The 27,066-nt window shown below is 32.8% G+C and overlaps 1 protein-coding gene across 3 annotated transcripts in view; it reads right to left on the reverse strand.

Moving 5' to 3' along the window:
• Positions 1-374: 374 nt before the first annotated feature.
• The window catches only part of CDH18 (cadherin 18), a gene marked incomplete at both ends in the record, with an annotated part of 309,905 nt that continues 283,213 nt past the window's right edge, over positions 375-27,066 (reverse strand). Inside the window, 3 exons of one of the 3 annotated variants that reach the window (XM_081296232.1) lie at positions 375-865; positions 9,240-9,491; positions 26,007-26,124. In XM_081296232.1, the coding sequence (XP_081152358.1) occupies positions 375-865; positions 9,240-9,491; positions 26,007-26,124 (861 nt within the window). Of the gene's footprint in view, positions 866-9,239; positions 9,492-26,006; positions 26,125-27,066 lie in introns of those variants that run through there. The other 2 variants (XM_081296234.1, XM_081296233.1) reach the window with 2 other exon arrangements.

Here is a 27,066-nt window from a genome sequence, read left to right on the forward strand (position 1 = left end):
TCATAGTTGTCAGTGATTTTGAGCCCCTTTGTTTAGTTTTTCTTTAGGAAAAAAGAAATCACAAAATATTGAAACAAATATTCGTGTTTGGCTTTTTTTCAGGTATTCTTAATTAAACAGTACCACAGACTTTATTGAGCAAATGAAAATATACACAAGGACAGCAGATTTTTCTCTGCATTTTTCTTTTATATTTTGCTTTCTTCCAATTAAATAACCCAGTTTGGATTGTAGAAAGGGCACTTGTTTCTACAGGAGCTGTGTACAGCTTGCTCAGTTCAAGTACTGTTTCCATGGTTATGCTTTGTCATTGCTGAGGTTATGTGTCCACTTGCTGAGGAAGCAGATTCCACAAGGTTTTAAGAATTGGCCCCCTAAGTTGTTCTTTCAGAATCTATTTCTCCATAGAGTTCAGCTAACTTTTTAAACTCAGGCCCCCAGTCTCCAAGGTACTGATAATCCTGGTCTGATTGTGTCGTTGCTGAATCCAGTGAGCTGATAGATCCAGCTTCTGATCTCTGACCCTCATAGGCATAAGTCTGAAGAGAATCATATGGAGGAACACTGGGATCTAGGTCTGCTTCTGCCAGTCTTTGCTTTATGAACTCCTGAACATCTATACTTTCCAGCGTGGACAGTGTCTGGTGCCTGGGAGTGAGCTTCACTTCAGGTCGGATGTCCCTCCGGTACTTGAGCTCCTCAGCTGCAGAAGGGTTCCTCAATGCGGTGATGTCAAAGGCCTCAGTGTCTTCCTCCCCACCTCCCTCATCATCATAGGTGACCACATTCTCTCGCACATCCTCTTCTGAAATGATCAATGGCTCTTTTTTGCTGCGCCTCAAGGTGATGAAAAGTACTACAATTGCTGAAGAAGAATGGAAAAAGGATAAACAGTTAGGGAAAAGGAAAATTCGTGGAGATCTGACATCAGCAATTTACTATCCCTGTCACCACACTCTACCACTCGGCTGGCACTGCATCACAGCATTCACCTGTGTCTCCTGAATAACACCTCAAGGTATTTTATTTTATTTTTTATTTTTTTATTTTTATTTTTTTATATTTTTATTTTTTTTTTTAGTTCTCGGCGGACACAACATCTTTGCTGGTATGTGGTGCTGAGGATCGAACCCCGACCGCACGCATGCCAGGCGAGCGCACCACCGCCCGAGCCACATCCCCAGCCCCTCCTCAAGGTATTTTAATGCCCTAAGAATGTAACAAAATGATCATCCCCATGGAACGTTGTGAATTGCAGATCTTATTTCATCAGGCTTAGGAACTCAGGTTTCTTGAATCAGATTACTGAAAAACTATTCCGTGTCTAATGTGACAGAAACAAATGGTGGAAAAATAATTGAATTTTGAATGAAAAAAAATAACATAATGTGTTTGTCTATCAATAGATACTTAATCATTTTAGGTGAAGACACCAAAGGCAGGATGTATTAAGTTCCTTTAAAATTCAAAGAAGGGGCCTCTACTTTTACCCTTTAATATTTGATGTCTTGCTAAAGAGGAAAGAAATAATATTGTATAAGGCTGATCTCCCTTGTTCAGTACCTTTTATTGTATCAGACAATAAAAATGCATTTACCCTATCAAGTTGCAAAAGAATGTTACTTTATTTGGACACAATATAAATATTATTTTCATATATTTTATATGTTTATATTGTATCTTTTTTAGTTTGTGAATGTTCTTCACATACCTTATTTATTTAATCCTCAACTTTGGCTTTACTCAATTAAACAATGAAGAAGCTGGATGCAGAAAAGTGTATTAATATGGAAAGAATTGTTCCCATAGAGGATAGGTGAAAGGGCTAGCACTCTGTGACTTCTCACACTAGATGCAATGATATTTCCAGAATAGTGTCCTACTTTTTTTTTTTCAAACATATAGAATAAGGAGCTAAGTGACCTGTTGGACAGTGGTTTAGGATAGTTCTCAATAAATATGGTGGGTTAAAATTACCAGTGATGTTGCAATCACCAGATAAAGTAATAGAAATGAACCTTGGGCACTTTGCTTTGGCCAATTCTCAGCATTTTAAATCTTTCTGTTTGAGATATTAAATTCACTCCAAATAGAAAGGATTATCTCACTTGAACTTTGGATACACTGTCTTCAGGCACAATAGAGTACACTACAGTCTATACATGGTTCTTTACATTGTACTAATTAAGGAAGTGCATTCAAATGCCATTTCAGATTATTAGATTCATCAAATGAAAATTAAAAAGCAGGATATTCAATTATGTGTAAATGTGAGATGATAACATACACAATACACACTATTATATATTATTATATGTTAATTAAGTAAACCTCTATAGTATTTGGGATTTATACATACCAAAATATTGCAGAATGCACGTATACGCCATATGTGTCCAAAATATTATATTATTGCACTCTACATATTTTACAGGGTGAGAGCATATACACATACTTTTATCTGCTGTGTGTGTGTGTGTGTTTGTATGTGTGTGTGTCTATATACACATACTTTTATCTGAAATTCACATTAACTGTATTCATTACATTTTATCTGCCAACTCCAATTATATTTAAACTTTAAAAATGTTTATTCCTTTTATTTGGGGGAAAATCACTTTTACTCAATGAAATAAATATGCATTTAATACCTCTGTGTACTTTTTTCTTTAAATCCACCTCTCAGCTTTCTAAGTCAAAGCCCTGAACACATCATCAAGTAACTAACTTCATTTTATGCAGAGGTGAAGATTTATCACTTCACTGAAAACTTCTGCTCGTATTTATGAATAAATGAGGAGGCTGTTTGAGATTGGATGTCTTATTTCTACAGACTACTTAATTCATTATAGTGAAAATTCTTACTTTCATTAATAAATCTAGTTATTTTATTTTATGGTGAAATGGTTAGCTATTGATTTCAAGGAAATTTATGTACATGCATAATAGTAAAGATATAATCAATCCTATTATGGAATTATGGAGATTATTTCCATCCTTCATCAAACTTAGTGCAATGCTTCAATTCTTGTGTATGTATCATACTTGGTAAGTGAAATGTGGGGGTAATGCTATATTTTTTATTATGATGGTTTATATTTGCTTATTCCCCAAAAGTTTTGAAAAAAATTTTCTTATCTTCTCATTCAACATATAGATGCTAGATGCTTGAACATTTTTATATTTACAGTGCTCTCTTTTCTAGGTAGTTATTGCTAGTAAACAGTGATTCATAGAATTGCTACATTCCAGTTTAATATAATATCAAAACATAAATAATAACATAAACTGTCACACTCTTAAGAGAAATAGGATGTTTATTATTGTCATATTAGGACCTCAGGGTGTACATGGACATATGGTTCCTCTAGTCAAATCTACCCACTGAAGCAAGCTGAAACCCAGTTCACATGTGTGCTCCTGATGCACTTCTCCCACTTGTTTTTAGCAGATATTTGTGGCAGTTGGCACAATGTAAATACTCTACAGACAATTCTTATGTAGATGGGCAAAAGAATAATCTTTGTGAAGGCTTTAATGTGGTATTAATGAACCTTCATGAATAGTAGTAGCCTTAGTGGAAAATTATTTTAAATATTTTTTAAAAATCAGCTCATGGCTATTAAGAACATTAGACTCCTAATTTACTTATGAATAGTTTGAACTAAATTATGCTTCAAAAATCATAATACCAAAGTATATTTTAAGATGATAAGTGCAGAAAATAATTACATAGGGAGATTTGACAATCATATTCTTATTTTAAAAATCTGGAACTCAAATGAAAATATTAAAATGACCCCTCCCCAATTTAATCTCTCCAATCATGCATTTTATACAAAGTACCACTCATACTAGACATAAGAGCCAAAAACAAACACTGGAGAAAAATTAACTTCTTCAACAAATAGTGCTGGGAAAACTGAAAATTCTTATGTAGCAGAATGAAGTTGATCCCATATCTATCAGCCTGAATAAAACTCAACCACAAAGTGAACCAAAGACCTAAATATTAAACCAGAGATCCTGCACCTATTAGAAGAAAAAGTAGGCCCAACACTTCAGCTTGATGGGTTGGGAACTGACTTCCTCAACAAGACTCCTAATATGCTAGAAGAAAAATCAAAAGTCAATAAATGGGATGGTATCAAACTAACAAGCATATTCACAGCAAAGGAAACAATCAAGAACATGAAGAGAGAGTCTACAGAATGGGAGAAAATCTTTGCCACCTGCTCCTCAGAAGAACTAAAAAACTTAACACCAAATAAACAAACAACCCAATCAATAAATGGGAAAAGGAACTAAACACACACTTCTCAAAAGAAGAAATACAAACTATAAACAAATACATTATAAAAATATTCAATATCTCTAGCAATTAGAGAAATAAAAAATAAAACTACACAGAGATTTCCCCTCACTCTAATCAGAGTGGCAAGAATCAAGAATAAATATTGTGAAGGATGTGGGGAAAACGTTACACATTGCAGGTGGAACTACAAATCCATGTAACTACTGTGGAAAGCATTACGGAGATTCTTCAAAACCTAGGAAAAGAATCACCATTTTACCCACTTAGGCCACTTCTCTTATCTAAAGGAGTTAAAATCAGCATATTACAGTGATGCAGCCACATCAATGCTTACAGCAGCACAATTTGCAATAGCCAACCCATGGAACCAACCTACGTGCCCTTCAATAGATGAATGGATAAAGAAAATGTGATGTATACACACAATGGAATGCTACTCAGCCATATAGTGAATTTATGACATTTGCCATTACATGGATGGACCTGGAGACTGTCATACTAAGTGAAATAAACCAATCCCCAAACACGGAAGGTCAGACATACCACTGATATGTAGATGTTAACACACAGCAAGGTTGCAGAGATGGGGAAAATAGATGTTCAGTTGATTAGACAAAGGAGGATGCGAAAGGAAGGGAGGGGATATAGGAATAGGAAAGACAGTAGAACTAATCTGACATAACCTTTCTTTTGTATATATATGAATACAACACGTACATCTGCAAGACTGGGATTCTAATTAGAATAAGATATACTCCATGTTTGTATGAATATGTCAAAACATACTCTACTGTCATGTATAACTAAAAAGAAGAAATAAAAACTGTGGGGCTGGGGATGTGGTTCAAGTGGTAACACGCTTGCCTGGCATGCTCGGGGCGCTGGGTTCCATCCTCAGTACCACATAAAAATAAAATAAATATGTTGTGTCCATCGAAAACTAAAAAATAAATATTAAAATCTCTCTCTCTCTCTCTCTCTCTCTCTCTCTCTCTCTCTCTCTCTCTCTTAAAAAAATAAGATAAAAAAAAACTGTGGGCTCCAGTTTCTGATATTCAACAACAAGCTCCAAATACATCATGAAGTCCCACTCCACATTCTCTGCCATTCTTCTGATTAAAAGGGTCTATAAAAAGTGCTCTCAACAGTAAATAATGGTCTCAAAAAATGTACATGTACGGTTTAAAGTTAGGCTTTTGGTTTTCAAGCACCATTTTCAGATAAGCAATAGATTTTTGCATAAAATTTGAGCATATTTAAATTGCAAAATCATATGTGACCTATAATAAAAAATAAGCATAAAAATATTTAACAGCTGAGTTTACATGATTCTTTTATCAGAAACCTCATATTCACAGGTTCAGTATTACAAACAAGAGGATCTGAAATGGGTCACCCCAAATCAGGTAATTATAAGTACAACCAATGCCAAATTTATGAACTGAAACTGATAATTAAAATATGTTTTCAATATTAAAATATTAATTTCATAATTGGTCTAGCCATTAGGGTGGGATGTTATTTTAGAATTTCAGGTTGTAATGTCTTGCTAGTTTTGGTATTGCATATATTTTCCATGAAGTCTAATACATTACATTCTAATTACATTCTGTGTCTGTTGTCCAGATATTTTCTGAAAACAATAAAACCTTACAATGCCATTAGAAATAAAAATTACTTTGTCATTAAAAATTGATTAAACTTTAACTTAAGAAAGAATTATAAAATATTTAGATAAAAACATAAAACATATTTGAGTATTGATATAAAAATATCACACATACGAAATAGAAAATTTGTTTTATTATTCTTGACAGAGAATATAAAATGTACAAATGTTCTAATAATTATCCTTACAAGCTAAAATATATTTTTATAAATGTTAATTAAATGAAGTATTATTCTTGTGAATTATTAAAATGTTATTAGAATAACACAATTTAAAACTGTATATTGAATTTTTTCAATACATTTAATTATTTATCATATTTAATGGTAATAGTTTTATGATGATAAATGAAAACAAAATTGAAGATCACAAATGACCTATCATTCAAAATTTAAAATATTTACCAGTGTGTCTCCCCATCATGTATAACCACAAAAATTGGAAGTTATACTCCATGTATGTAGTATATGTAAAAAATGTATTCTACTGTCATGTATAACTAAAAAGAACAAAGAAAAATATTTCTAAAAATAATTTATATTAAAATCATAAACTTTTATTCTCTGTGACTTCAGTTAAGAACTCTAAGGGGATCCAGTGTTCTGTTGCTGCTGTATGACTTTATTTTCTGTTTTGGATGTGTTTTGTGTGTGTGTTTGTGTGTTTTTTTTTTTTTTAATTTTATGGAGAAAAACAAAATACATAAGGAAAATAACAGTTATGACTAATAAATAAATTTTTAAAGCCTGATTTCCCTCTTTTCCTTATGTACCATGCATTTACTATATGTTATGATTTGAATATGAGTTGTCCCCAAAGGCATGGGAGACAGTGAGGTACCAACCAGAGGTGAAATGATTAGTTTATGAGAGTTGTCAGTTAAGAAGTGGATTAATCCGTTTCATCTTTTAATAACTTGAAAGTAGTACTGAACTCAATGATAATTATAAACAGGTAGGGTATGGCTTGAAGAAATAGGTCACTGGTATCACTGATTCCTTGTTCTCTCTCTGCTTTCCCAGTGGCTTAAACTGAGCCCCTTTTGTTGGCCATAGTCTTCCATCATTATGCTTTTCTCCACCTTAGACACAGAGCAATGGATTTGGCTGACTAAGCACTACATCTTTGAAACTAGGATCCAAAATATACTTTTCATCCTTTAAGTGGTTCTTATCAGACACTGTTTCACAGAAAGGGAAGCTGACTTAACACTGTAAAAGATCCTACTGCAGTGAAACAGCTCTTGTTATGTTGTTGCACCAATTATCCATGTTTCTGGTTGCTAAGTGCAAACAATAATTTTTAGGTACAAATTGTTGAACTTGTGAGCAGTTTTTGACATTGAATAGATTCAGTGTGTAACACAGTGCTCTATTCCCATCAACACTCTTTCCCACGTACATCTGTGACACTGTACTTGACTAAATTTCTATATTTCTGATTTCTTTGCTGTCCTCTCTTATCTCATCCCTCCTGACATGGCAATCACTTTGAAGTTTCACACAACTCAGTTCTACTCTTTACTCTCTGTATTTTTTTTTAATTTTTGCTATGTAATTTAAGCAAAATGGATTAATCCACTGCATAACTAAGGGAGAATCAGGGTGTACACTCAGCAAGAGATGAATAGACAAATAGCCCTGTTTGATACTGTTCCAACTTACTCAGACATCTAAGTTATCAAAGGTATTTATCATATTTTGATATTATTCACTTTTCTTCCACTTAACTCAAAATGTGCTGATCCAATTCATGCCATGTCAGAGGAAGACTACTCCCCTGTTATTCTCTTAGCACCATGAGATTTTTTTCTTCAATTCAGTCACTGTGATCTTTTCCACTTGCCAAGTTTACAATGAGACTCTCCTGTTTTAATCCAGTCTACACACCTGCAGCAAACCCCTATTTTTTTTCAGATACACAATAGCATTACATTTTCTCATACATGCTCCTTATGTTCCTTCTCCTCTTCAGCCTCATTCCAGCTTACTCTCTTCACCATCTATGCAAGCAGGTTATCTTCCTCCAGGAACAAAACCTGGAATATTCTTTGTGGGAATACCCTAGTCTCAAGAAAACATACAATGCTTTTTTTTTTTTTTTTTCACATGTGCACGCTACCAAGAAAGGTCACAAATAAGTCTCTAATGGAAAGGAGGAAGTGGGGACACACTGGAAGACAAACACATATGCACTCTAAACTATGTAGAAAAAACGGCTCATATCTACCTTTATTGTTACAAAATCTGGGTGTACTATCTTTCTTTTTTTTTCTTTCTCTTTATATTGTGTCTGCCTTAAATAAGATCTAAAAGTTTGAGATAATATCAGTTTGAAATATAGATGTAATGAGGTTTAGAATACACATCTAATATCCATTAGAATATAACAAGAGATAATATAAAACTGGATTTTTTAATAAAATAAAATGCAACGCAAATCTCAGATTCGAGAAAATCTTACAGTATTTAATATAATATAATTGAATTTAATAAAATATATGATATTTCAGGTTACAGTGACTTAGAATGAATATGTTAAACTCAGCTAACATTGATGATTAACTGATATTTGGGAATTACAGAAGTTTCTATAAGACTTTTATATTCTTATTTGGTTATCAGATTTACTTTATTGTATATGTCTGTGATGTAAACATGATATTTGAATATATTACTATCCAGTGACATGATAACTATTATCAAGCAAATTAACATATTCTTCATCTCACATTTACCCCCTTTTCATGTGTGTGTGCTAAAACAACTTAAAATCTACTTTTTTGACATTTTTTATCGATATAAAACCATGTTATTATTAACTCTAGTCCTCATACTGTATATTAAATTTCTGTGCTTATTTATACTATGGCTATAAGACCCAAGTGGGCTGACCTTGGCTGAGCTAAGCAGGGTGGGTCCTAGACATATTAAAATGATGTCTTTCCGTTCCCAGAAATTAATTGAAGAGTTCTTTCCAAATGGGATTTAGAATATCTTACTATTAATTTTTCTAAAATACATACTTTCAAAACTTTTTCTCTTAGATTTCATATGTTGCTGATATTTCAACTCTTTCCCACATTTTGAGTCAAATTAGTTCCAGATTACAGATTTGTAAAATTTAATTTAATAGAATATGTGCAGCCATGTTTTATTACCCCCATTATGCCTTTGTAATCCTTATATTTCAAGAATACGATTTACTCCCATTCAGAACTGCCATTGTACCACCTTAGGCTGTAGAATGACTTACCCAGGAGAATGACAACACAGAGAAGGATAGCGATTAGGGCTCCTGTACTCAAACCAGCCGAGGACAGGAAGGCTTCTGCATGACAGGTCCGCACGCGCCCATCTCTCTCACATGCACAAACCCTGATGGTGAGGGTGCTGCTGCTGCTGAGAGAGGGGATTCCACCATCAGAGATCATAATGGGTAGATAATACACATCCTGAATAGTTCGACTAAATCTCCTCCGCCTTGTCAGAATGCTGGCTGTGTTATCTATGATAGACATAAGCAAAACAAAATATACTTAGTGAAGCTGCCATTAAAGATTCACATTTCCTTTAATGGATAAAACGGATATGTGTGATTTTTTTTTAACTTACAAAATGGCCAAGGGAACATGAAGGGGAAATTTTTAAGGAAGGAATAGCTAAAATTGATAGTTCAATTGAGAAAATTATTTGAGTAGTTAATAGAGCCAAACTGAGGGAATGGTGAAGTCATGGGAGGACAACAGAGGGAAGAGACAAAGCAATTTTGAATATGGACTTACTTAGCAGCTAAAATACTTAAGGCATAAAAATGGCCTGAAGCAAATGGATCCTAGTCTTTGTTGTGAACTAGGAGGATCATCCCAAACCTAGACTCTTACTTCAAATGACAGCAACAGATATCTGTACTTCAGCAAACTATTCAGGAGATTTCAATACATTAAAAAGGTTTAAGAACCACTGATACCAATGATATTTCTATGAAAACACCACATAGATTGATAAACTTAAAAACTTAACTATAATATGATGCACTTTTGTCAGAGTGAATACACCACATGGAAGTTAAAGGTGACCAAATAGTTCTATTGTATGTGATTTTTAAATGTTATGTACTATAAGAAATGTGGGCATGATGCATATTGATCAATCTATACAACATCGTATGAAAGTGGTTGCTAAAATCTTCATTGTATTGGAGAAAATAATTTGTATTATAAATAAGTAGTTTAAAATAAATGGACAAAGTCGTAGAGTATAATTTATATCAAACCACACAGGACACACTTTGATACATTCTAGAATCCTGATCAAAATTGTAGTGTCACATCTTGGTCAATTTGTCACCAATTAATATTGATGTACTGAAATATATATATCATATAATATTTTACCATTGTTATTTCTCTTCCCAGAATGTCTATGAGTGAAAAGATCCCACGGTACACACTTGGATATACTGTTCAGATACCCTTCTGGGAAAGACTTATTGCTCTACCTATAAACTATCATCTGACCATAGGTCACAACTTTCAGTGACTTCCTCATGAAAGGTTAGAATATTCAGAACATTTACCATCAAATGCTGATATACTGAAAGATAAGTTTAGCTTAAGAGCTTTGTCATGGGGTCAGCCATTGAGAAGCATTAAAACTGCACAGAATCTTAGACAGGCATTGTGGTACAAATGTGTAATCCCAGCAACGTGAGAAGCTAAAGCAGGAGGATTGAAACTTTGAGGTCAAACTCAGCAATTTAGAAAGGTTCTAAGCAACTTAGCAAAATAAAAAAGGCAGGGAATGAAGCTCAGTGTTAAAGCATCTCTGGGTTCAACCCACAGTATTGAAAAAAAGAAACTTTCTCTTTCTCTCTCTCTCTCTCTCTCTCTCTCTCTCTCTCTCTCTAATATATATATATATATATATATATATATATATATATATACACACATACATACATATACACATACCAGATTCATGAACATCCTGCACTCCAAACTCCAATACAGAGTCAGCATCACAGGGAACACAATCTGTGACTATACCTGAGTTAATTATTTTGCACTAAAAATGTGAGTGCACCATTGGACATTTATATGTAGGGGTTCTCTTTCTCAAGTCAATGATTTTTTTTATGAAAATTAGAATTTTTTTTAACATACGTAATTTGATAGTTATAATACTATACCATATAATATTTTCTTGATAGAATGTTCTAAGTAAATGCAATAGATATATAATTAATTTACAAATATTCAATATAATATAGAGAATGAAACAGAAAAAAAAATATATATATATAAATACACACACACACACACACACACACACACATATATATATATATATATATATATATATATATATATATATATAATTATGTCACTGAAGATGTATAGGAAAAGTAAATAGTTCAATGAGAAATTGAAAAGGATTTTCTTATCTGGTGAAAGAAGAATTTAAAAACTGTATCAAATGTGTATTCTGAAGCAGGTCACAGAATAGAAAAAGAAGAGGATGAGATGTATATGTGTATGCATTATTTTTATGCACCATAGCAATCATGGGTTATTCCACAGGAAACCTGATCTTCCATAAAAATCAGATCTCCCAGTTGGATGTTTTGTTATGATTAACATAAAGCTGTCTCTATTTCAATTCCTTAATTGAAAGAACATGTTTGAGCTAAGTGTTTATGTGCACAAATATGTTTGAGAATTACACAACTATTCTTAGGAGAGGGGCAAGATACTTGTTACTGGATTTGAGCGACATAAATAATGACATGTAGATTAACATGGTAACAGCCATTCTGGTAGATATGGAATATCTTATGGCTCCAGCCTAGGGGACAGTTTACATTATTAAAGTAGATAATTGTTGAAAATGCAGCCACAAATGTGATTCCAAACACAAGAAAACCAGAATATGCCTTTGGAAGTGCACTTTTAGCTCCTAAATAGAAAACCCTATGACATGGAGACAATTTTTTTCCTTTTTTTTTTTTTTTTTTTTTTTTTTTACAGTTGAGTGTTTAGCTTTTGAAAAGAAGAGAGGATTTAGGAAGCAAAGAACTTTCCACCTAGAAAGGCCTCAACAGATAATGAGCTCTTGACAAGGGATAGTCTGTACTTCAATGGAACTGCAAAAAAATGTGCTTGGCAGAAGTCTCCAGAACTTGAATAAGAAATCTTTGAACATGAGGAAGAACATGAAAGTGGTAAGAAAAACACATACATAAATGCATGCATGTATAGGTTTATATTCATGTACACATATATATCATATGCACATTTATAGATCAAATCCAACTGGAAGTCTATATCGTGTTTATACATGGATCATATTCATATGGAGTCCCATATCATGTGTGAGCATATAAATCATGTCCATGTAAAGGTTTATGTCATGTCTGGGTATGTAGATCATATTTATTGAGATATATCATGTGTATGTGTACATATCAAAATAGAAAAGTATGTCTTGGTGAAAATGAAACTTAGGCTACAAGGGCAATAAGAAATCTCTAAAATTTCAAATATACTTAAAAATATTATAGAAAGTCTTAAGAGATAGTCAAGTTAAAAAATCATTAATGTAAGATTAATAAAGGGAAAACATTGAAGGATAGAACATGTGTGGATGGGAAGTGCTGTGTATTAATTTTCAATAATAAGCAATTGCTAATAATGTGCATCCAGACTGGTTCTTCGTTTGAACCCTCAATGGCTTGGATGAAGAGAGAGTGTTTTAGAACACTTATTTGCAAAGCCAGTCCAGTTAATGTATTGAGCTAGCATTCAAGGACAATTGGAATGACAAAACCGAATATCTTAATCTAAATAAAAATATACAAAATATATATATTTTAGGTGGCAAATTATGGAGAATTTCAGATGGGCAGAAAACTGGAGATCATATTTTAGTTTCATTTTTCTCTAACCCCTTGGCAACAATATGAACAATTTATAATTTAATTATTATTAGAACCCATGAAATAAACAATGCTGTTGTGGTTTCCAGCAAAAATTCCTTTCATATGATCGGTGCTTGATAAATAGTAATTTGAGGGACAATCAGCAGGAACTTCTCTTCTGTTACAGTTTCTTATTACATTGGCGTGTGTTAAGAAATTAAAACCAAAATGAGCTAAACATAACTTGCAGCACTTCAGCAGCAGGAGCTCAGTATGTTCTTTGCTATGTGCTTATTCTTTCTCTTGTTTTGCCTGACTTCTTCTCTGTCAATCCGAGAATGACCCTAAGCTCAATTTTCAGACTCTGAAATCTGCCTGTTCATTTGAGTTTGTAAACATCCTTGTGGCCTCACTTGTCTGTCTGCCAAACCACAAATGCATGATCCAATATGTCATTACGTTCTGATTTGCACCCTGGAATGTCATCCTGTTGACCATCTGCCACACTCCTTCTTGATAATCTTTAAATTCTGCATAAACACAACCATCCATTGTATAAAAATTCTTCCTTCAGATTCATAAATAATGCTGGAAAAAGGTTATAGCCATTTAATTGACCCCACTTAGTTCACAGAGAAACTTATACTATGCTCTCAGAGGAGATTAGAAATTAATCTATTGACATTTATTTGTATTCATATTTATTCTTTATCAGATGTCACACAGTAGCTTTTATGAGTTTCTTTGTGATGCCTGTTCTTTACCTCACAATAAGAAAATATCTCTTGATGCCTGTTCTTTACCTCACAATAAGAAAATATCTCTTGCTGCCGAGAAGCTCTCATCTATTGTCAGAATTTTTAAAACTCTTCAATCTTTCTTTGTCATTAATTACATCTCTGTTATATGTAAACTCTCATATACAGACTGCATAACTAAGACTAAAAAATAAATAAATGCATATAAAACAAATATAAACCTTGAAGACTATCAGCAAATCTCATAAATAACACATACATTTGCAAACATGCAAATTTAGTAGTGGAGGGGTATAATAAAGAAAAAAATTAAACTCAAGATACAAAATCATTCATCAACATATTGCAAAAATGCAATTTCAGAAGAAAATGCAAGGATAGTAGCACAACAATAAGAATATGAACTATAAGAGAAATCATCTACCTAATATTTATCACAGATATTTAATAAATAGTATTATTATTAGCAACTAATGGATTAGCCAAAGTAGAAGAAACTGTTAAAAGTCTCTAAAATTATAAACCCTGTAGAAAGTTGTGAGTGTAATCTTTAGAGAGTTTTACTGTATACATAATTCTCTTTTTCAGACTGTTTAAAGTTTCATCTTCCTTAATGCAGAGGAAGGCTCAAGTTACTATAGCACTGTATAATTTATACCAAAGAAAGAATTTAAGTAAAAGAGTGGAACCTACATTTCCAAGAAAAGAAGGCAAAATAAAGTGCAATGGAACATGGAATAGTAAAATTAGCATTAACTTTATTTTGTTCTACTTTTATTTTTTTGGCTTGGTACATATGAATCAACTTTCCTTTATTTATATTTTCATCATTACAAGGGTATAAAAAGTTTGATGCAATATGACCTGACACAACTCAGAAAGAGGAAAAAAAGCATATTCTTTTATCTAAAGTTAAATGTCCACTAAAAAAATCTCTATAGTTGAAATTCAGAGTTTTCTACTTTATGATTAAGACTGTACATGGATTTTAACTTCCCAATAGTCAAGCCTCGAGTGTCTAATTTTCGATAAAGCACAGTGCTACTCTGTCCAGTGCATGTGAGTAAATGTAAGCAAGTGAAGAATCTGAGATTTGACTGGTAGAGAAAGGAGAGCCAGGGAGGAATGAAAGCACTGTGTCAGGCTCTCTTCTCTGACAGGAGATAAGTGACTCAGCAGGGAGTAGTAGCTGGCTCATCTATTAGAGGATGTGTGGTGCTTGATTTATAAGGCAGGGTGAATTATGTGTGCACTATTTTGTTTAGGACAAAGAGAAATCTCTAAATGTTCTCTTGAAACCCTGTGGATAAAAGCAGAATTTAAAATGGTCATTCTCTGTAGCGAAATTAAGTACATTACCACACCAGCTGTGAATTCTTGTTTGAAGGACAAAAATAAACTATGGGAATATAAACTGCTGAAGATCTAACAATGCTGAAATGTATGAAATGAACATTTAAAAAAACTACTAGGATTTCCAATGTGTGTCAACCTAAGTACCTGTATTTCAGAACTAATTCATAGTAGAATTTGAACGAAAGGACTTGAGAGCAAAGGTTTTTAACAGCTGCATAGTGAATATCAACATTGAAAATATGCTTTATCATAACTTCTGTGCGATGGAAATTTAAAGTTCTTCTAATAACCCTAAATAGCCTCCCCTCTCCCAAAACACAAACAAAAAACTTTTTGTTTTAGATTGCATTTAAATGTTTTGATAAAAGTTATAAAGAAACATAATAGTCAAAATATTTATTTTAGAAGCAAAAATGTATTTTATTGCAAAGAAATGAAAAGTAATGAAGCAAAACAAAAACAAAATATTAGAAATATTGGAAGAAGGTTAAAAGGACAAGGTGTGTAAAAGGCTTTGGGAGATGATGCAGTCTTTAGGGGAAGGGCCTATTGGAAGGAAGTTAGACCACTGGATACTGAGCATTTGAAGAGTATATGGGACCCTGGTCCTTTCCTCTATCTCTTTGCTTACAAGCTGGTATTAGGCAAGCAACTTTGCTCCACCACACCTTCCATAATGTTCTTCCTCACTACAGGCCCAAAGCAAGGGGAACATAGACTAAAACCTCTCAAATCATGAACCTTCACTGATTTTCTCAAGTATTTTGTCACCATGAGGGAAAACTGAATAGCACAGGCAGTCTACAAAATCTTGGTAAATATGATTGTAAATGATAATTTTCATAGTATTTTTATTGTTTTAAAATGAATTCATTTTAAAAGAATATGAATGTCTATTAAAATTAGAATATACGTATCTAATAAAAGAACTTAGGAACCAATACTAATAATATTTTTGGTAGCAAATCGTCAAAGAATTTTAAAGAATAAATTTGAAAGGTAAATTAAGTATGAGTTGGAACCTTGTAAACAAAGAGAGATAGACATGTATACTTATTGTAATCTCTTTACAAAAATCTGTGATTTACAAATGTACTCTTACAGTTAGAATTAAGCTTAAGACTTAAGTCAGACAAATCTTGCATTAAATAAAGCCTAGTCCCTGAAGAGACAGCATGAAGATCATGAAACAGAATAGACATGCCATGGTAGAGGAATGATTTTATATTAGGGGATTAGGATTTATATTACAAAATGCATGCACAAAGTATTCTAAGTCCAGAATCCTGGTTTGAGCCAAATTTAAAAAAAAAATCTGAGATTTTATGGCCAAAGTTTATTTTCTATAGAGAATAAGAATGGGAAATCATATAATAGAATGTTTTGGTGCTAAAATGAAAATTTTACAATTTAAGGGAAGATAATAGCAGAAAAAATACATTTGAATCAGAAAACATTTTATACTTTTATTGCTATAACTTTAAAATTAACTTCTAAACTTTGGTTGCCAATTTCAAATAAAATTGTGTCACTACCAATATAGTAAAGTAAAAATAAGGCCATTAATAAAGAAAAATATTTGCAATATACATTTTAAAGTATATATTGCTAAAATAAATCCTTCACTTACTTGGTAATTCTCCAAATCCAATCATTAATATTTAGTAATTTGTGAACAATACATTTCCAGATAAATATTGAAGATATTTTGCTTATCATGTTTTTTTTTTTAATTCACTACAATTTGGTACTAAAGCAACTAAGCAATGAATGACAATGTATCTATTGAGAGCACAGACTAGAGAATGATGCATAACAATCTGTTCTCAAGGGTGAATTAAAATGTCACCTGGCTTCTGCTTTGCTGCACTTCCCTGGATGGATTTTTCTCCCCAGTGTGACTGATGATGCCTCCCTCACCTTGGTACTCACTTAAACTCTCCCCTAGTTGGAAACTGTACTCTGATTTACTCTGCCTGGAAGAATGGACTCTACCTTAAAAGTCTAAGGATGCTTTCATCTTTTAAACTAAAAACTTGTAGTAATTGAAGTTACTGATATTCCACTGACTTCAAATGCAAGTTGCATTTAATGTCATCCTCACTTTTCTGACTAGATCACAAGCCCCTGGAAAGCAGGAGATATGTTTTCTAAGTCCCCACATTCTGCCAACTTAGATCACTGCTTTCTATACTGGAAAAAGTAATATCACTTGAAAGATTAGGAAGTGCAAGGAAACCAATGTTAAAAGCTGACTACAGAATTTTCTCTTAGTTGAATGACAATTTTCTCCAGGAAAGGCAAGGAGGAATGGTTATACAGAGCCGGTGGAGTGATTGGAATGGCCATGCTGAGCCCCAGGTGTGAACATAGTTGGAGGAGATAGGACTGCATGAGTATACGTTTAAAAAGCTTTTCATTTTTAATTAAATCAATAAATGAATAAGTTCCCATTGAAAATATTCAAAGTGCATATAATATTTCTAAAAAGTACTATATAGTCTATTATTTTATTACTATTGCTTTTATTATGATTATGCTCTATTCATTATACTCAATTCATTGTTTCTGGCAGATGTTTAATAATCATGTATTGAATAATTCATACTTTGAATTTACCTTCAATACTTTAATATTCTTATTTTATCTTATTTTAATTTGTCTGCAAAAAGTCCATATATTTTTTCCTAATTAAATTTTATGTTAATTTATACAGTTATATTCACTGATGCATAAAGTTTTTGTACACTCCCTTCATTGATTTTAAAGTGAGTGATATTTTAGATGGGAAGATAATTCTTTCATTTTAGTTTATTCTTTCAAATGTCACTAAATGGGCATTGACTCTTGTAATTTTAGAGTAATTTTACTACATCCAATCACTTTACAATTTTAAATTATTGTCTGGAAATTTGTAGAATTATTTTACATTTTGTTAAGTTAAAGGATTTCTCTAGGAGATATCTATATCATTTCAATCTTGAACCAAAATCATCCTTCACTGAGGGTGTTTGTTTCTTCAATAATGCTTTTTCTATTTATTTTTTAAAGTTATCTGTATTGTTCATTTTATGACTACAGTATATCATGTGATACCAAATTCTCTGTAATTTCATCTATCTTTGCAAGAATAAAAATAACACTAATCATCATCCTCCTATCTCAATTTTACAAAGACAACGCTGAGTCATGGTAAAAGCCAGGGCTGTAACATGGTTGGCCTCATACTTAACTAGTAGAGATACCAGAAAGACAAGCTGTTTGCAGAATCAACCTCTGAAGCACTCTTCTGTGTTTCTTCTCCTTTTGTTCTTTCTGATCACTAATTCCACTTAAAGCAGCATCCATTTGAATTTTTTCACCCTACCAGGTTTTTAAATTGTTCATTGTCCATGTTTTCATGTGTCAGTGTGAACAGTCTCATATTTATGTCTAATTAAGAATTTATTTTCCTTTCTAACACATATAATATGCTTTAATACATACTAATTCTCTGTCCTTCAACCTAATTCACTCCTTCCATACTCTGTGATCTTTCACTTAGGTAAGATGTTTAAACAAAGTTCCCAGGGATTCTTCTAATAAAATAAATGATGACGGTAAATTTAAACCAGACCTAAATATTTTCTTAAAATCCTCATATCCTTTCTCCTTTGGAGATGACATTCAGGATACATACATAGGCCAACTTTATTTATCCAAGCATATTATTCCAGTAAATATTTTAGAGGAAGAATCCATTATTATGCTACAATTACTGTTATCTGACATCCTGACCCATTATCTAAATTGAGCTGCTCTTTCCATGCAATCTGTTTGCTTATACTAATAACTAATGAGAGATTGGGGTTACGTACTGAGACAGAAACTAGAAGAACATTTGGAAGTTTCTTGGATCTGGAACCAAATTGGAAACCAGTGGGTCTCTTATCTGAAGACAAGGCAGATTTTTTCCTAAAACATATATTTTTTTTAAATTAAAAGTTTAAGAAAAAAAAGTTTAGCTGAAACACTTTGAAGAAGAAAAAAAAAGTATAGTGTTATATCTTGCTGTTGAACAAACAATGGTAAAAGTTAGGGATCACAACAAGCACACTCTCAGTAAAGAGTCCTAGAGCAGCATGCTCCAGGAACAGGAACAAAGCAAGGATAAACTTCATCTAAACAGAACTGCAAATCATCCTTGACTCAGTTCAGACTCTGATTGGATAAAAGTGAAAATCCCTTCTATGCTTGTTTATAAGAATAAACAATGAATATTCTCTACAGAAATACACTAGCATTTAAGCTTCTTCTAGTGCTAAGGCTTGGTCGTCTCTGCCCTAACATTCAGGTGTTGAAAACTTGGGCACCAGCGCAATAAAGTGTTGGGTGGTGATATTACCAGGAGGTAGGTGGATCCATTTCCCATGAGTGAATTAATGCCACAATAAAAGCAGCTTGCTGTGGGGGCTCTCTCTCTTCTGCCCTACTGCCATGTGAGGGACAGAATTCTTTTCCTATAGAGGATGAAATAATCAAGTCTAATCTCGGAAGCAGAGACTGCTCCCTAACCATACACCAGTCTCCACAATTTTGAGGAATAAATTTCTGTTCTCCATGATTAGCCAGTTTCAATTAATTACTGCAAGTAATTAGACACATCAAGAATGAAGACTATATATCTGAGTTCTCTCTCCCCTCCACATTCACCCACCAAACACAGATATGCTACAAGGATTAGAATAGTCTAACAATTGTTGTTAAAAATCACAAGAATAATGCATTAAACATAGGGAAAAATGAAAAAGAAAAAGTTCCCCAGTTTTTTGTAGAAAAAAAGTAAAAAAAAATACTATCTGGCTAAGCACTATTTGGACCACATTTTTTTTTTTTTTTTTGAGTGGATATATTTTCTCTGGTAGGACTCCTGCGTCTTTAAGCAGATCATTAGCTCCATGCTGGTGTTTCTACTAATATACTCCCAGCATATGTCTCAGTGAGTAATAAAAACTAGGCCCAAAATAAAGAATTTTTTTTATAAACAAGATGGAACATTTAAGAAGACTTTTGTTCTGCAAAGTCAAGATAAATTTGTAGGTTCCAAATCAATGATGTAGAAAACATAAGGCAGGAAAGATTTAATGGGGAGAGGAAAGATCTAGAAAAATATGAAATGTTGTTTTTAATTTGGTTATTTTGCAAGTTGTTCTGGCTATTACACAGGGAATACTGTCAGGGTTTACATGGATGAAGATCTTTTTAGTTGGTGTGAAGAAATTAGCTACCTTATTGTTACTAGGCATAAATACTCTAAATGTCTGCCTCTGGAATTAGCATAGTATACACATATTAATAAGCTATAAATAAATAGATGCTTTTATAGAAGTTTCTAGTACAGTTTAGTTCAATGATGTATTAATAATTGTGAAAGGTCTTATCTGAGATTTTTTTTTCAGACTCTCAAGCTAATAAATTAACCTACCATAATTTAAGGGGACTGGGGAAGACACATGTTCCTGGAGCAGAGATGAAGGAATTTTTCCTCATGTCCACATAAACAGCATAGACACTTGTTCATATAAATTTCCTAGCAATCTAGGGTGAAAATAGTGAGATGCAAGAGTCCAGGAGCACTGTGTGCACACGTGAGTTTGTATGCCAGCTAAAGAACCTTGAGTTTGGAAATCACAGATCATTTGTAATGAATTGCAAGCAAACATGCTCAAAGAAGTCCTTATCCTCATTCAACTACAGAGTAAATAAAAATATTCTTTGTTCCTAAAAGGCATCCCATACCTTCCAGGGCTGTTTATTACACAGATATTTTAGAAACTGTAGTCTAGAACCAAAGGGTAATTAATGCTTTTGCTTGCAAGGCAGGAAAGGATGAATGCCAGGAAGATTTATGGTTTAGTTGTGTAATGTCCTCCAAAAGCTTGTGTGTGATTGAATAAGGACAGTTTAGAGGTAAAAGAATTGGATTATGAATGATTTAACCTAATCAGTACATTAATCACCTGATAGGGATTAACTAGGTGGTAACTGTAGGTAGGTAGGGTGTGGCTGAGACTGTAGTTCCCTGGGGTGTGCCTTTGGGGTATATATTTGTCTTTATTGAGAGGAACTCTCTCTCTCTCTCTCTCTCTCTCTCTCTCTCTGTCTCTCCTTCCTAGTCACCATGTTCAGAGGTGCTCCCCTCCTCCACACTCTTCCATTATAATGTTCTGCCTCACCTTGAAACCCTAGGAATGGTGACAGCCATCTATGGACTGAGACCCAAAATAAATTTTGACTCCTCTAAAATTGTTCTTGTCAGGTCTTTTGGTCACAGCAATAGGAAAGATGACTAACACACCAACTATGGAAAACTGTTGTCTCATAAAAGCACTCTGAGGAGAGGATATAAACATTTGAAGAACTTGTGGTACTGTGATTCACGAAGAGGAAAGTCTTCCAGTCTTAAGGCATGACACAGCAAATTACAGTGTTTCCCTTAAATAGTTTTCTTACTTTCCATGCAGTTATGATTGAAATCATAAAAATGGAGAAGACTGGAAGATTTATTTCCATAGTCTAAGAAACTGTGAAACTGACGACAGCCTGCCCCTTTCACCACCTCTTAATTTTATGTCCACTTTCTGTAGCTGTTGACATCATGTGAGATTTTAATCCTGGTCTACTCCCGTGTTTTTTCCCACCTTAGGACCTTATGACTTCCAATCTCTTGTCTAAAACTTTTAGCCATTGCCCTTGTTCTGATAAATTTCACTCATCTTATTCCAGAACAGGCACATATCTTATCTGTTCTTACTGTGCATCATGCTTATTGTCTGTACCATTCCATGTGTGATCACTGTATCACATGAGATGTTTTTGAGGGCAGGAAATAGATCCTGACTATACTTGTGAAGAGATCAACACTTAGAGAAACTGACATAAATAGTGTTCAGGTTCACACTAGTTGAGTAAGCGAGTTCCTATTTTGTGCTACAAAGATGCTTTGGTTATTTTAGTTAAACTTTTCACTCATACAGAAATTAAAAGAAAATACTACCACTCAAACTTTATATATATATTATAATGCCACTTTTGTTTAGATATGTCTCAGAAAAATAAGACATTGCATAAATATTTTACTATCCCCCTGATTTCACTTCTCATTTCCACCCACAGTTAACCACATCTCTGAATTTCATCTGTATTATTCCTAACCATATATTTCAAATTATTAAGTATTTACTTAGTTATGCATAATTCCTATATATTTAATGAATATAGTTATAATTGATATATAGGCTATGTATACATGCACATGCATATATCATCAAAATATGTATACTTATACACACATGATAATTTACCATTAGAATGATTATATATATATATATATATATATATATATGTAAAAACTAAATTTCTACATCCTTCTCCATGTAGTTTTATATAGTTTACAATACATTTAGAAACTTTATTCCTATTTTGATAAATATTTTCCAATTATTTATACATATATTTGTCTTCTATTATTATTCTCATTTTATCTAAAGAATTTTTGATTTGTTTTTGTTTGTATGTTTGTTTTGATGGCTCTGTGTCAATGAGGTACATCCACAACGTTTTTTTTGTTTTTTTTTTTTTTTTTAAAGAGAGAGTGAGAGAGGAGAGAGAAAGAGAGAGAGGAGAGAGAGAGAGAGAGAGAGAGAGAGAGAGAGAGAGAGAGAGAGAATTTTCAATATTCATTTTTTTAGTTCTCGGCGGACACAACATCTTTGTTGGTATGTGGTGCTGAGGATCGAACCCGGACCGCACGCATGCCAGGCGAGCACGCTACCGCTTGAGCCACATCCCCAGCCCCAACAACGTTTTTTATTTTATTTTACTTTTTGTGACAGGGTCTTGCTAAGTTGCTGACGCTGGCCTGGAACTAGTGGTACTCCTGCCTTAGTTTCCCAAGTAGTTTGGATTACAGTTGTGCCCAGCTGATTCCCTTTTCTTTGAATAAAGATATTATTTCTTTATTTTCTTTTTTTTATTTTCAGAACACTAAATATTTCTATTGAAATGCTTTTCATTTATGTGTATCTTTGTTACTTAGAGTGAATTTATTTTTTGATATATATTTTTTATCTAACTCCCTATTGAAAATTAAAATTCTTCATCTTTATCATACACAGCAATATACATTTCTTTCTCCCTTGTTTGGATATATCTGTGTTTCTTCCCTCATCCTTTCCATATAGTATTTGGATATGTTGCTAAACTGTAGCTTTCTGATTAGATGCCCTGGCTTGGGGACTGTGTGTGCTTTCTTTTGTGTCTCTGAATATGCACTTTCATTTATGTTTCATTTAAACATAATGGTCTTAAGTATTTTTTTCTTCTGGACTGAATTTTATGTTCTAGGGGCGTGTGAATGTCTATGAATTCATATAATATAATGATCAAGCACCCCAGTTCCAGGAGTATTGGATTTCTAATTTGAATATTTTACACTATTATTAATAATTGTCTTCTTTGTGAATAAACTATAATATTCTAATTCATTTATATACAATTAATTCTTCTAAGGTGACTTAGAAGTATTTCTAATTATGAATAATCCATGTCACAACTGAGGCTCAAGAGGTTAAGCCGTTGAGCTTTTATAGTGCAACCAAGACATTTTGCTGAATCACATTTTAAACTATGCATTAATACAATTTTTAAAGAGAATTGCTGTTTTTTCCTACTGAAGGTAAATTGTTTATTATTTATAATTTATTGAACCCTCAAAAGCTATAAAATATTTTTTAAAATATTTTAAAACATCTTTATACAACCGTCGACAGGCTCCTCTTACTTGAAAAAGATTAACCAGTTTAAGCATTCATTTGCTTGAACAAAATAGTTGCTTAAGAAATCACACATATATCCTTTCAACAATGAGTGCATAGTTTGAAGGAATATGATTTCAGTCTACTAAGGCAGAAAGTTAAATGCTACCTCCAATTGTATAATTATTTGGAATGCAGGAAAATCTGAATTTTTTTTTTAGTTTTAGCTTTTATTTTGAAATAATGTCTATTTAATTTTTTTTTTACAGAAAAGTTGCAAAAATAGTAGGAAGAATTCCTGTGTTCTCTTCACCCACTTCCACTGAATATTAGCATATTGCCTCATTTGCTTTATTATTCTCTCCATATGTGTATGTATGTGCATTCATGTTTTTTTTTTTCTGAATCATTGGAGAGTAAATTACAGATACCATGCTCCTTTGTTAAGTACCTCTGTGTGTATTTCCTTGAAGCTGAACCCCTTTCTCTCGCCATGCACAAAAGTTAATTCAAAATGGATCAAGGAGCTAGATATCAAATTAGAGACTCTGCGCCTGATAGAAGAAAAAGTTGGCTCCGATCTACATATTGTGGGGTCGGGCTCCATATTCCTTAATAGGACGCCCATAGCCCAAGAGTTATATACAAGAATAAACAAATGGGACTTACTTAAACTAAAAAGTTTTTTCTCAGCAAGAGAAACAATAAGAGAGGTAAACAGGGAACCTACATCCTGGGAACAAATTTTTACTTCTCACACTTCAGATAGAGCCCTAATATCCAGAATATACAAAGAACTCAAAAAATTAAACAATAAGATAACAAACAACCCTATCAACAAATGGGCCAAGGACCTGAACAGACACTTCTCAGAGGAGGACATAAAATCTGAATTTTTTTAAAAAAAATTCATGTTTATATACTAAACATGTGTGGATTATAACATAGGATGTTCAGATGTAAGTAAATTTACAATGGTGATTTAAAAGCAATTTATCCTACACAAACATATATATTTATAAGCAGAGAAGACCATGAGGCTACTTAAAATGGGAGAGACAATGAAGATGTGTATTTCATATGAACCCTATGGCTGCATTCACATTGTAGTATATACTCATTAGTAAAATTTAAAGACACTCAAGGATAATGGCAAAAATACTTTCGTAGAAGTGTACCAAAAGAAAATTAAATGTTGATTCCACAATTTATGTAACATTTTTCCTTCATGTCAATTTTGAGGCAATTATTAAATCTCAATAGTACATGCAGATTAATATGATTAGTAGGTATGGTGGTGCATGCCTGTACTCCCAGAGACTGGGGATCCTAAGATAGAAGGATCACAAGTTGGAGACAAGCCTCAGCCATTTAGCAAGACCCTAAGCAATTTAGCAAGACTACATCTTAAACTAACTAACTAAATAAATACATATGTAAGTAAAAAAGTGCCATTGCATTCAATCCCCAGCATGAAAAAAAAAATGATAAAAGTTAATTTGGAGGACAATGTTGATGCTAATTAGAAAGCTACACAAACTGAATGGCTTATTATTTGTCTAGATGGAGGAATCCACCAAATAAAATATCCAAATAATGATGAATCTTCTTAGTAACTAAATTATGGTATTTCTTTCTCCCCTCAATACAGAATATTAAACAAAAATGATTTTTAAAACTTCCATAACACCTCAAAATTATGCATATTTCCACCCATACTCTGGAAAATGTTCCTAATAACAAAAGGAAATATAATTTCCCCAGCATATATTTCCTGATAGCTTTGCTAATACAGATGATTTCAAACATTGCATTTCCATTCATAACTGTCTCTAGAACATATTTTTCATTTTTTCTAATTTAAATATTTTTTACCTCCTAGCAGTTGCAGCAACTCGCATAAACATTTTTGTCAGCTAAGATTTCTCTTAAAATTTGCCCAAGAGCATATTACTTGTGTATTTCTTGTTTAAAGGAATGCTTCTGAATAAATTCAAAGAAAGCTATTTGTACATATGGCTCAATTTTAAATACAAGCTATTCACAGATCATAACACATTAACATCAACTCAACACTGAATGCTGATTTTCAAGCTGTTTGTGGGTATATAAGAATAAAGAAAAACTAATCAGGCATCTTCCATATTAAGTCATAGCAAAAAACACACAGAAAAAAAATATATATTTATGTTCACCTTCATTGTCCTTAAGGGTGAAGTTTGGGTTGATAGATAGGTGTTCATCGAGAAAGAAGTTAAACCTTGGTCCATTGGCAAAATCATCTTTATCTGTGGCACTGATGGTATGAATAACCTAAAGAAGAGAAGCATACTAAATAGTAAATTTAATTTGGCTTATTCCCTTGGTTTTAATTATGCCATAAAATTTTAGCTGTTACAAGGATTTTTAAAGATTCTTTTTCCAAATCAATTGTTTAAAGTTAAACTCATGAAAGCACCAATTACTTTTGTCTCCATTGAACTGGATTTTAGAGGGGAAAAATATTATAATTTATATTCATTTACAGAGTTTTTTTCTACCATAATACAGATACTTTAAAATATTTGTTAACACTCATAATACCTTGGGGCCAATTAGATGTAAAGATTTGTGTGAATGCCTGTTTAGGGAGATGTAAAGCATTGTTTGCACAAAAATAAACACCCCAGTGTTGACGTAGAACAGGCTCTCAGTATATGTGGGTTTCTATCAGTAATTACAAAAGCAGTGTATGCTTAATTTTTTTAAGTATATTGCGAGGCCTTTGAGATCTTGATCCAATTCCTGTACTTTATTGGTGAACAACCAGAGTCTCACAAATATCATGCTGTGTCCAAATCTCTGGAATAGTGGCAGAGGCAAAATCAGAACCCTTGGTGATTTATCAAGAACCTCTCTTCTTTAGTGGTCAAGAGAAAACAAATCTAAAATCTGGATTCAGCGCACCTTAAGGAGAACACTAAATTAGAGTATATAAATAAATCATTTCTAGTGGTACAAGATCAAAGCAAATTCTAGTAGCTGTGGCCATTGTAGTTTGAAAAAACAAATACCCAAGCAAAAAACCAAAACAATATTTCTCTCTTTTAAAATTTTGTATCCTAAACATTTATGTGTCTCCTTATTTTTTTTCCTGCCATGCATTAGACAAATTAAAAACAAAGAGAGGAAAAAGAAAACTATAAGTTTGTATTTTCTGCTTATGAAATGTATTATGTCAATTGCAAAATGTGATATTGTTTATAAAAATATTTT

The sequence above is a fragment of the Spermophilus citellus genome, assembly GCF_964194105.1.
Source record: "Spermophilus citellus genome assembly, chromosome: 1".
In the NCBI taxonomy this organism is placed as follows: Eukaryota; Metazoa; Chordata; class Mammalia; order Rodentia; family Sciuridae; genus Spermophilus; species Spermophilus citellus.